At 37.7% G+C, this 12,316-nt stretch overlaps 2 protein-coding genes across 8 annotated transcripts; both read right to left on the reverse strand.

The window, feature by feature from the left end:
- Positions 1-8: 8 nt before the first annotated feature.
- Positions 9-2,131, reverse strand: LOC149003044 (disease resistance protein L6-like). Its single transcript, XM_089136711.1, has 2 exons — positions 1,546-2,131; positions 9-1,300 (listed from the first exon to the last, which is right to left on the reverse strand). The coding sequence occupies exons 1-2, from the start codon at positions 2,049-2,051 to the stop codon at positions 154-156; spliced, it is 1,653 nt and encodes a 550-aa protein (XP_088992837.1). The 5' UTR covers positions 2,052-2,131; the 3' UTR covers positions 9-153.
- Positions 2,132-4,330: 2,199 nt separating this feature from the next.
- LOC149003045 (uncharacterized) lies at positions 4,331-12,316 on the reverse strand. Of its 7 annotated transcripts, none has more exons than XM_089136703.1 (8): positions 11,713-12,316; positions 10,426-11,533; positions 9,729-9,950; positions 7,674-9,641; positions 6,715-7,556; positions 6,481-6,581; positions 4,893-5,199; positions 4,331-4,813 (listed from the first exon to the last, which is right to left on the reverse strand). In XM_089136703.1, exons 1-5 carry the CDS (start codon positions 12,228-12,230, stop codon positions 6,873-6,875), a joined length of 4,500 nt encoding a protein of 1,499 aa, XP_088992829.1. In that variant the 5' UTR covers positions 12,231-12,316; the 3' UTR covers positions 4,331-4,813; positions 4,893-5,199; positions 6,481-6,581; positions 6,715-6,872. The 7 variants fall into 7 exon arrangements, with proteins under 7 accessions (XP_088992829.1, XP_088992828.1, XP_088992831.1 ...); XM_089136705.1 differs by having other exon boundaries at positions 4,332-4,813; positions 4,893-4,947; XM_089136702.1 differs by having other exon boundaries at positions 4,331-5,199.

Consider the following 12,316-nt stretch of genomic DNA (forward strand, 5'->3'; position numbering starts at 1 on the left):
TCAAAAAAAAAAAAAAAAAGAAGAAGAATAAGAAACAGAAAACAATGGAAACAGAAACAGCTCCCTGCATCTGGTGCCTCATCATCATCATTGTTGTCACAGCGAAGGCCAACTCTATAGCCATGCCTCAACTTATCTTCTTCTGACATTGCATCATGACATAACATCAGAAACAGAGTCCAAACCTAAGCAACTCAAGAAATCCACTGTAGGGACATTGTTTTCCTCTTCTTCTTCTACTTCTTCTTCTTCCATTGCATTTGAAACAAAGCCCAATCCTAAACGACTCAAGAAATCTACTGTAGGGACATTTTTTTGCTCTTCTTCTTCTTCCATTGCATTAGAAACAGAGCCCAATCCTAAACGACTCGAGAAATCGGCTGTAGGGACATTATTCCTGTCTTCTCCTTCTTCTTCTTCTTCTTCTTCTTCTTCTTCTTCTTCTTCTTCTTCTTCTCCTTCTTCTTCTTCTTCTCCTTCTTCTTTATTGTCATAGCTTATCCTCTGTGTTCTTTGGACTTTTTCAAGAGGAATTTCTTTCAACATTTCTAATGTACTTTCCCACTCATCTTTGTCGCTTACATCTGATAGATAAGACCCAAATAGCTCTAGAATCAAAGGTAACCCTTCTGAATGGCGTACCACATCAGATGAGAGTTGCATATAATCATCTGGAGGTTTGCTATTTTGAAAGGCATGCCAACTAAATAGTTGAAGAGAATGCACAGGATCTAGCAATTGAGGCATGTATACTTTATCTCTATTCACCTTAGCCAAGTTCAAAATTTGCTCGTCTCTTGTCGTAATTATAACTCTACTTCCTTCACCAAACCAATTGTGTTCACCAGCCAAAGCATCTATCTGTTGTTTGCCATCCACATCATCAAGAACAAGAAAAACCTTTTCTTTGCTAACTCTTTCTTTTATCAATCTTTTTCCTTCATGAGAATCTTCTATGTGAAAGTCGGCTTTGAAAATATCCTTTAAGAGCTGCTTCTGCAAACACACTAGACCATTGAATTGTGTTGCTCGTTCTCTAACTTCTGAAAGGAAACAATGCTTATCAAAGGTTGAAAGGATGCCATTATAAACCGCCTTAGCTAGAGTCGTCTTTCCGAGACCACTGGAACCACAAATTCCCACAAATTGAACATCATTGGAGCCAACATCCAATAATGATAATAGATCGTTTACTCTAGAGTCCATGTCAATGCGGTACTCACACTCAGCCAAGCGTGTGCTGCTGACCAATTCACCTAGAACCCTTTTCGCAACTAATTCAACCAACTCTGCTTGATCCCTGTAGTTATTTATATAAAGATAAAATCACGAGAACAACTAAGGGGATGCAAACATCAAGTATAAGAGAAAAACAAAACAAAGTGAAAGAATTTTTTTTGAAATGCAATAAGTAAAATTAATTATAATTCTAACGGATGAATGAAAATGAAACGGTGAAACGAAATTATAATTAACTGCATAATTTAGGTATAAGATGTGGTAATGAGACTACCTTAAGAAAGAATTTGTGGGATGGAGACTTACTTGGTGTTGTCGACAACTTCTCCATTCAAGTTTCCTACGACTCGCAAAACTTCCCTCCAACTCTCTACTTTCTCGGGCATAAAAATCTCCTGGTGTTTCAGGAACGCATTCTCAAAACTTCCAGTCTGATTCCGAACATCCGATGGGTCAACGTAGAAGAATATGGGTAGGATTATTTGATTATTGGATCTGTGGCACTGAACTATCTGATCAAGTTCTTGAAGGCACCATTTGCTATCGGCGTAACCTTTAGAGATGACAGGGATCGAGATCTTGGAACCCTCGATGGCTTTCTGTAAGGCTGGACCAATTGCTTCTCCAGTCCGCAGTTTTGGACTATCAAGGTAGACATTGATTCCTCTGTCCTTCAAGGCTTTGTAAAGGAAGCCAGTGAAGTTTTTGCGAGTATCCTCACCTCTACAGCTGACAAACACTTCGTCATTAAAAGAAGATACTGCTTCGGAGCTAGAAGAGGAAAAGGAGGAAGTCCAATCTTGTGCCGCCATGAAATCGAAAGTAGAAAGAGCTGTAGTTGCAGAAAAGCCAAGAACATGTAAGATGTTCAAATCAAATCATTCTGTGTACACTCTTGGGTAACTGGGTAATGGGTTTATGACTACATTTTCGTCAGGAAGTAAAAGTACACTCATGTAAGTTAAAGTTCTTTTTAATTTTCCTGAAATTCCCCAACATTCTTATTAAATATATAATCAATAATGATGGGAACAGTAAAAGGTTATCTAAATGGGGCAGTAATGACAAAGCTAGTTTTGGGCCTTTTGGCCGCCGATTGGAAGTGTCCAAAAAATTAGCGTTGTTTTGCAACAAAAATTAAGGGCGCGTTTGATAGCGTTCTTAAAAAACGTTTCTGGAGTTCTTCTGTTCTTTGGGAACGGAAGAACGGGCTAGAGCGTTTAATAAAACGGTTCATTCTTCTGTTCTTTAAGAACGGACCAGTCAAAAAAGTGTTCCAAAGAACGCTTTTTGCAGAACATAAAAAAAATATTTTTACCAAAGAACAGAAATGGAAGTGATAAAATTGGTTCAAATTGAAGCCTTAGAACAAGTTTATCAAACACCAACTTATTTTTTAACAAAAAAAAAAAACACTAACATATTCTATTTTGTGTTTTAAAAATATTTTCAGAACGGATTTATCAAACGCCCATTTTCAAGTAAAGAACGGTCTTTTAGCACAGAAACATTAAAAAACGATTTTGCATAAGAACTGGTTTCTCAGAACGGAAACGTTACCAAACGCATACTAAGAAACCTCGACCAAAAATCATATTTGAGGATTGTAACAACCATTGTAGAAATTTTTTATTTTTTTTTTAAAAGTAAAAAAAGGTTTATATGGTAACGCTTGCCCTCGTGGCATCAAGATTACAAAAATCTAGAAATCATAAATCTAAAATAGACCAGAGTCCTGTACGTTACGGACACATTCTTACGAGTAAGGGAGTCAGCTATTGCATTACACTTGCTATTAACATGATAAAAGAAAATATTCTGCAATTGAGAAGGGAGATCCAACACATCACACATAATATTATGAATGTTCATTGGAATCAACTCCAGCTTGTTCACAAAGTTGATCACTTCCACAAAATTTGATTACACTAAGACATTTCTAAAATTCGAGAGCCATTAAAATCCCCTCCCTCAGTGCCAAAGCTTCCCCCATAAGAACATAATCAAACTGAGCTGGAATTCACAAACCTTTAACAGGCTTGTCTTCAGACTCTCAGCAAATGATGCCCAGCCCACCTCTATTTTCAAACGCAACATCTATTGTTTCAAAGCATCGAGAGGATACAAGTATACAAATGTAGACATTTCACGACAGTCACCAAGAATACTTTTTTTTTTTCTCAAAAAAATAAATAAATAAATTCATAAGGGTGTGGGTTGGTTTTAGCGACCTAAAACTACACTCAACTATAAGACTACAATAATAAATCCAAGGGAAAAACCACACAATAGAGAAGAGAGTCAGAAGACGAAGAGGAACCCAAAAGTCCTTACAAATCTTCCCCCTTAATTTTAAAACCAGTAGCTAATCATAGTGCACTAGGCTCCTCTATCATTACCCAACCCCTGCAGATGAAAAAGTACCAGCAAAAGAACTACAGAAAACATAAATAATAACATCAAATAGTATAGCAACATGTAACACAACAATTGAACATGACTCACAATATACAGAGACATATGCACACATAAAACTGTAAAATCAATACTTGAATTTGAAAACATGAAAAACAAGTAATCAAATATAGCAACAAAACACCTTCTTAGCAAGTAGCATCACCAATTCGCAAAAAAAAATAAGCACAGCGCTTAAACTTAGCAACAAGTAATACCCTAGTGCCACAGTCAATAAGAGTGTGATCAGTCTCAATTTTATCAATTAATAACAAACCTTCAGCTAAAAATTATTTATGTCATTGTGTTTAATTATGTCAAAAATTAACCTTAAACATGAAGTCTAAACTGTCTTCTTCTCTTTTCAAATTATAAAAGGAAGAAAAGACAAAAACAAAAGAAGGCTTTCTTCCTCTTCCTCTCAACAACCCTTGACCCAATCCTTCCTCTCCCTAAATGAAACGCAAAACCTAGATTTAAATACAAGGCATTAAAGAATGGTAACTTTCGAATTTGACATTATCAATTGTATAGGTAGTCCTTAATTCCAATGGGTTGTATTCCCAATCTAGATCCTCCATGTACATGAAGCAAGAACCCTCCTAGACATGCTGCCCCCTCTCACTGTGTTTTTCTCTCATCTCTATATCACTGGCTATTTCATATGGGAAACCCTTTCAGCTTTTAGAACTCTAATGATAAAATCTTCACTTTGTAGATTTCCAACCTTAAAAATAAAAACATCCTACACATGGATTGAGGAATTGTTGATCGAATTGATTGATTCATAAAAATATTAGCAGAGTGAGAGACTGACATCAATTCTTGGCCAATACCATACAGGTGGATTGGTAGGGACAAGGAGGTAATAATGTCAAAAACATAACTAACTTTTCTAAGATATCAGGGGTAAACATGACCAATTCAAACCGAGACAGACACTATTGAATCTGTCTAACTGAATTAATACAAAACATAAGATAAGCAATGAGAGGAATACAGTCCCACAAACTCCCAACTGAAGCTAGCTTCTCTTTAGAATTTCATGCAAGACTTCTGCTGTAGACAGCATCAAGATTTGTAGCGCTGCAAGATCAACTTCTCCTCAAATTCTACCGTGCTGCAAAAGCCATTCAGATGGTTTGTGAACATCACAAATAAGTCCTTAAATTCCTCAGCTTTCTAGAACTCTTCGGTACCTCTTAAAACTAGCTTTAAATCGTCAGAGTCAACATTTCAATACCTCAGTTCACCCTGCAAAATGTAGAGTGATGACTTCAACACATATTAAACTGCTAAAACCACTAACAGGATCTTTCACCCGCGAGATGAGTTAAGAATAAGTTAAGATGGGTTTAAGAACGTCAACTGGTTGCAGCACAGATTGCCCCAGTGTTCAGACATGGGCATGATAAATGAACGCCACACCCCTGGAAAGATGGGAATGACCACAGGAGCATTGATCATTTTGCATGCTTCTGCATTTAAGCAGAGGGGCAGCATACACTGCACAAAATGTTGTCACTTATATCATAGAAAATAAATGGCAAACAGCAGTTGTGTTTAACAAATTTAGAAGGATCAACAACCCAACAATATAAAGAGATCAGATAGCAGACACGGTGGGTGGATGCCCAATTCCATCGTGTGACAGATTGGAACTTAAATTTTAATGGACTCCTAAGGTCTCAATTCTCAAATGTAAGAAGTTTCAGATAAATCAGACTTGGCCACATAGCAAAACAAAGCATGAAAAATTTCAGCATACAACAAGGTTACCCAAAAATTCAATGAATTGATGCAAATCTTTGGAAGACCAGAAAAGGTAAATGATTCAATTCGATGCTGATATTGACACTGGCTTATTTAAACCATTTCTTAGATATTGAACCATCAAAATTGCTACATTAATCCTTAGCCACATGCGAAAAATCCAGTAGCAATCATCAATTTGCGGATGCATTCCCAAAGAAAAGCTTTTACCTTAATTTACTATCATAGAAATCTGATAGACAATGTCAATCAAGATATATTTGTAATGCTCCAATTCATCATAAATTTACTCGAGATCATTGCTGCTTCAAGACGCTACATTCACCCAATATGCACTGGGGTGTTCGAAAATTAACCTCAAATCTCAACTTTCTACTCCCAAATAAAGTTTGAGATGATCTGTGAAGGCACTTATCTCTCCAAGGGACTTGAATCCGGAAGCAAAGTAGTGTTCATCGAACTCTTCGGGGAAATCATTGAATTTGACGGCAAGGGTATCACACTTGAGAAATAGGTGAACTCCATACCAAGCGTCATTGGTGGGGGTACGAACATCTAAGCACTCGACTGGAATTTTAGTGCTGGCAGAAGAAGCCATGAAATGGAGTCTGAAATGTGAACGTAATAGATGAATGATGAATCTTTCCAGAACCAGTCAAGCAGCGCGAAGAAATGAATTGGACTTGCAGAAGTCAAACTCCTGGAATGGAGATGTTACAAAAATCAAATATTTTATTCAATTGATTTGGCAGCGCCACGGGGTAAAGATTCGATTTGGTCAAGTAAGAGTCCCAGAACAGCCTGGTAATTTCTTCCTGATTACAGGTTAGGTAGTTAGCACCTGTGGAGCCCCATAATTTCAACCTGACTGCAGGTTAGGTAATTAGCTCCTATTAACTTTCATAAGAAGCAGCAAAAAGGGGGGAGGGGAGGGGGGGGGGGGGGGGGGGGGAATAGCACATGTTTATTTTCATTAAAAAAAAAACGAAAATCAGCACCAGTTTGCCCACTTACATGGCTAGTTGGCTGAGTTCAAGAATCTGGATTCCCTTGGGGCCTCTTCAGTGGGTCATACAGGAAATTGTTGCTGTTCTTTTATATGGTGTATAAGCTATCTTCATCCCCAAAAGAGAACAAAGAAAAGAGGCCAACAACAATCACAGTTAGAAGGTTAGAATTTATTTTTCTTGTTTACCTGATAAAAGAAAATTAAAAGGTTAGAGTAGACCACATGCAAATTCAACTAACCTGCATGTACTTGGGGATGTCCAATCCTAAGCGACTCGAGAAATCTACTGTAGGGACATTTGTTTCCTCTTCTTATTCTTCTTCTTCTTCTTCTTCTTCTTTTTCTTCTTCTTCCATTGCATCAGAAACAGAGACCAATCCTGAATGACTCAAGAAATCTACTGTGGGGACATCGTTTTCCTCTCTTCTTCTTCTTCCATTGCATCAGAAACAGAGTCCAATCCAAAACGACTCAAGAAATCTACTGTAGGGACGTCATTCATGTCTTCTTCTTCTTCTTCCTCCTCTTTTTGTTTGTCAGGAACAGTACTTAATCCTTCAACCTCTGCTCGTGGCCAACATGTTAAGTTCAATGTGCCTTCCTCTTGCCCCACTGCTTCAAAAACAGGGTCTAATCTTATACAACTCAAGGATATTATTGATTGGTGCTGGTCGGGCGCATAATTCAACATCACTCTTCCACCAACTTCATCAACATACGACCAATTGAAGCTATGTATTTTGACATCTAAATCCTTAATAGAATCTTCTCCTTGCAAAGGAATCCCAAACCAGTTCAAGCCTCTGAAAAGGTAACTGCATGTCATCTCTTGGTCATATAGTTCCTTAACGTCCTCAATTCTCAGAGTATGAAGACACCTGATTCTTTTCTCTTTTTGGTAGACAATGGCAGAAAATTGAACATCAATGGCTAACGGGTGACCGTCCCGCAATTTCACGTCGTCAAAGAAGAATTCCAAACCGAAAGAAAGAATAAAACCATTGTTATAGATCCCATCAATTGCAGTCAAAGCGTGAGCCGAACCAAGAGCTAGAGCCCTATTGTTTGGTGAAAGTGTTGCCTGCAAATAATCAAAAAAACAAGGAAAGAAGCCATCAATCAGAATAATGGATTAATTTGCAGTTCCTAATATCTATTTCCAATTAGTTTCAGGGGTAAACAGGGCACAGACTTAGACCTGTGTCTTCCTCGGAGCCTGTCTCAAGTTAAAGCATCCTTTCACATTCAATTCTTCTAACGATTCTGTTCCCTCAAGACCTGGTATTTCCTCCAGCTTTCTGCAATTCCTTAGCTTTAATGTTGTCAGACTCTTCAGTTTTGACAGATCTGGGAGTCTTCCTAACGAATCACAATCTTCACAACAGAGTTCAACTAAATTTGAGGGAAGCTCTGGGAGGTATTCCACCTTTCCACATCCACAGATTTTCAATTGCTTCAAGGTTTTCAAGGGTGCAATATCCAGCAGAAAGGATTGAAGCCCAAGATGTTTGACTTTCAGTTTCACTAAATTCTGAGGCATTGAAAAATTATCCGGAAACTTGGTTATATTGGTCAGATTTAGGCTGATGCTGTCCAAACATCTTGTTCCCCCCTTAGGCCTGGGTAGCTTCACTAGGTTAGTGCAACCTCCGAAGTCTAATGCCTCGAGCTCGTGTAATTGTCCAACAACATTAGGGAACTTCATTAATGACCAGCACTCACGGAGAATAAGCATTTTGAGAGAACTCATCCCGGAAATACTGTCCGGGAGTTCTTCTATTCCTGAGTTTGACAAGTCAAGCTTGACTAGAGATTTTAGGTCACCTATTGACTCAGGCAACCTCTTGAGTGAATCGCAATGCGAGAAACTAATTTCTTTGAGAGAACTCATCCTGCAAATGCTATTTGGGACTTCTTCTATTCCTGAGTTTGACAAGTCAAGCTTGACTAGAGATTTTAGGTCACCTATTGACTCAGGCAACCTCTTGAGTGAATCGCAATGCGAGACACTAATTTCTTTGAGAGAACTCATCCTGCAAACGCTATTTGGGACTTCTTCTATTCCAGTCTCTGACAAGTCAAGGTTAAGTTGACATTTTAGAATACTATCAATTGATTCAGGCAACTTCCTGAGTGATTTGCATCCCTTAAGAATAAGCTCTTTAAGAGGACTCGTCTTGCAAATGTTGTCTGGAAGTTCCTCTATTCCTGAGTGTGACAAGTCAAGCCTTACTAAAGAGTTTAAATCTCCAATTGACTGAGGCAATTTCTTGAGTGACTTACAGCGTACAAGAATAAGCTCTTTTAGAGAACTCATCCTAGAAATGCTATCTGGGATTTCTTCTATGCTTGTTTCCGACAAATCAAGCTTGATTAGGGATCTTAAATCACCAATTGCATCAGGCAACTTCTTAAGAAAATAGCATTGCGAGAAAATAATCTCTTTGAGAGAACTTATCTTGTAAACGCTACTTGGGACTTCTTCCATGCTAGTTCCCGACAAGTCCAGTTTCAGTTGACATTTTAGAATATTATCAATTGATTCAGGTAATTTCTTGAGTGATAGGCATCCCTTAAAATTAAACTCTTTAAGACTCATCTTAAAAATGTTGTTCGGAAGTTCTTCTATTCCTGAGTATGATAAATCAAGCATGACTAGAGATTTTAAATCACCAATTGACTTAGGCAATTTCATGAGTGACTTGCAATACATAAGAAGAAGCTCTTTGAGAGAACCCAACCTAGAAATGTTGTCTGGAAGTGCTTCTATGCTTGTTGACGACAAGTCAAGCTTGACTAGAGATTTTAGATCTCCAATTGACTTAGGCAACTTCTTGAGTGACACACATGAGTCAAGCATAAGCTCTTCGAGAGAACTCATCCTAGAAATGTTGTCTGGGAGTTCTTCTATGCTTGTTCCAAGCAAGTCAAGCTTGATTAGGGAGCTTAAATCACCAATTGAGTCAGGTAACTTTTTGAGTGAACTGCACCACCTGACAATAAGGCTTTTGAGTTGACTCAACTGCCCAATGGACTTGTCTAACTCCTCCAATGAAGAACACCAAATGAACTCTAATTGTTCCAAGGAAGGAAACCATGAAAATTCTGGGGACTTCAATAGGGAGTAACACACTGAGAGCTTGAGAATTTTCAAATTTTGAAACCGCTGTCAAACAAAGAGAAAACATACATATATTACGATCTATTAAACTCAATATTATTGAAGAGAGAAAGAAAAAGTCGAGTAATATACCTTATGTTCATCTAGAGGCCTGACATTCCATAGTTGATTACAATCCTCGTCTGATAAGGTGAGAGCAACTAATTTCCTATGATATAAATTGGGACATAAAATCTTAAAATTGATAACATTAAGAAACCTCAAATTGCGCATCATCTCCAAGGATTCCATAGTTAAAATAATAGGCAGCCTTGAAGCACAGGAGAGGCTCATGCCTTTTATTGTTTGAGTGCCCTATAGTAGAAAATAACTCAATTAAACGGGTATTATTGGATAAAAGGACTATATATAAGCATAAAAAGAAAAGAGAGCCAATAATGGTGCAAACAATGTAACTTAGTGGAGTCTAGATCATGTACTTGTACAATGAGGTACATGCCACTCTACTACGGGTTCCATGATTGATTCCACGTGATTGGTTCTTATGAAGTCATGCATCTAATTGTACAAATATAGGATTCATATTCAAATTAGAGCATCATATATAACCAATGGAGTGCATGCAAATCATTATCCAAAGATATTGTTATTTTTCAAATTCATAAGTGTTATTCAATTTGCATGCTTTTATTGTCCTTGGTTACCATGTACTTTCGTATAGTGTCTCTACACATGTATGCATATTTTGCATTTACCAAACAAGAAAAAATATATGCAATATTTGCACACATGTTGAGAGAAAGCGAGAGAAAGACGTGTTAGGTGTTACCTTATGTCCTTCTAATACTTCCACAATGTCGCTATAAGACCACAGCCTACTACGCTTACTTGGGTCGATGCGGCTTTCTTCTAAGACTATTTCTCTTCCCATGTCTCGAATGTAATCATGCATCGTCAAGTACTCGCCATCAAACTTTAGAAGGGATCTTTTTATTAACCTAGATATTGCTGATTTTGGATGATAGCCACAAGCTTCCCATATGGAAATTATAGTTTCTTTCTCCCATCCAATGAAAAAGCAGGCCGCATCAAGAAATATGTTTCTTTGATAATCATTTTCCAGATTGTCATAGCTTATCCTCAGCTTTCGTTGGACTTCTTCAGGAGGAATTTCTTTCAACATTTTTAATGTACATTCCCACTCATCTTTGTCACTTACATCTGACAAATAAGACCCAAATACCTCTAGAATTAAAGGTAACCCTCCAGAATAGCATACCACATCCTGTGAGAGTTGCATATACTCTTTTGGAGGTTGTCTATTTTGAAAGGCATGCCAACTGAATAATTGAAGAGAATGTGCACAATCTAGCAATTTAGGCCTATATATTTTATCAATATTCACTTTAGCCAAGTTCAATATTTGCTCATCTCTTGTTGTAATTATAACTATGCTTCCTTGACCAAACCAATTGAGTTTACCGGCTAAAGCATCTATCTGTTGCTTGCTATCTGCATCATCAAGAACAAGAAAAACCTTTACTTTGCTAACTCTTTCTTGTATCAATGTTTTTCCTTTATGAGAATCTTCTATGTCAAAGTTGTCTTTGAAAATATCCTTTAAGAACTGCTTCTGCAAGGACACTAGACCATTAAATTGTGCCGCTCGTTCTCTAACATCTGAAAGGAAACAATGCTTATCAAAGTTCGAAAGAATATGATTATAAACTGCCTTGGCTAGCGTCGTCTTCCCTATGCCACCGAAACCACAAATTCCCACGAATTGGACATCATTGGAGCCGATATCTAATAATGATAGTAGATCGTTTACTCTGGAATCCATGTCAATATGGTACTCACACTCAGCCAAGCGTGTGATTTTCACCAATTCACTTAGAACCCTTTTTGCAACTGATTCAACCAACTCTGCTTGATCCCTGTAGTTATTTAATATAAAAATAAAATCCCAAGAACAATTAAGGGGACGGAAATATCAAGTTTAAGAGAAAAACAAACAAATCGCAAGAACTTTTTGAAAATTAGTTATAACTCTAACGGATGAATGAAAATGAAATGTTTAAACGAAATTATAATTAACTGGATAATGGAGACTTACCTGGTTTTGTCGATAACTACTCCCTTCAAATTTCCTACCACTGTCAAAGCTTTCCTCCAACTCTCGACTTCCTTGGGCTTAAAAATCTTCTGGTATTTCAGGAACGCAGGCTCAAAACTTCCAGTCTGTTTTCGAACGTCCGATGGATCAACGTAGAAGAATATGGGTATGATTATTTGATTCTTGGATCTGTAAAACTCAACTATCAGAGCAAGTTCTTGAAGGCACCATTTGCTTTCCGAGTAACCTTTGGAGATGACAGGGATCGAGATCTTGGAACCCTCGATGGCTTTCCGGAGGGCTGGATCAATTGCTTCTCCAGTCCACAGTTCTTCACTATCAAGGAAGGCATATATTCCTTTGTTCTTCAAAATTCTGTAGAGGAAGCCAGTGAAGTTTTTGCTAGTATCCTCACCTCTAAAGCTGATAAACACGTCGTGAGTAAAAGAAGACACAGCTTTGGGGCTAGAAGAAGAAAAGGAGGAAGACAAGGAGGAAGTAAAATCTTGTGCCGCCATGAAATTGGAAGTTAAGAAGAGTAGTAATTGCAGAATAGCAAGGATGATAAAGATGTTCAAATAGCTCTGTATCCTGTCAAATCCCC

The sequence above is a fragment of the Hakea prostrata genome, chromosome 10, assembly GCF_041222555.1.
Source record: "Hakea prostrata isolate BN-2017 chromosome 10, UWA_Hpros_2, whole genome shotgun sequence".
NCBI lineage: Eukaryota > Viridiplantae > Streptophyta > Magnoliopsida > Proteales > Proteaceae > Hakea > Hakea prostrata.

Excerpts from the sequence above, each read along its gene's own strand:
- LOC149003044 (XM_089136711.1), bottom strand. The coding sequence starts at position 2,051 with ATGGCGGCACAAGATTGGACTTCCTCCTTTTCCTCTTCTAGCTCCGAA. Across the intron at positions 1,301-1,545 it reads GAAGTTGTCGACAACACCAA|GGATCAAGCAGAGTTGGTTG; the intron begins GTAAGTCTCCAT and ends AAATAACTACAG.
- LOC149003045 (XM_089136703.1), bottom strand. The coding sequence starts at position 12,230 with ATGGCGGCACAAGATTTTACTTCCTCCTTGTCTTCCTCCTTTTCTTCT. Across the intron at positions 9,951-10,425 it reads AAGTATTAGAAGGACATAAG|GGCACTCAAACAATAAAAGG; the intron begins GTAACACCTAAC and ends TTTCTACTATAG. Across the intron at positions 9,642-9,728 it reads GGCCTCTAGATGAACATAAG|CGGTTTCAAAATTTGAAAAT; the intron begins GTATATTACTCG and ends TTTGTTTGACAG.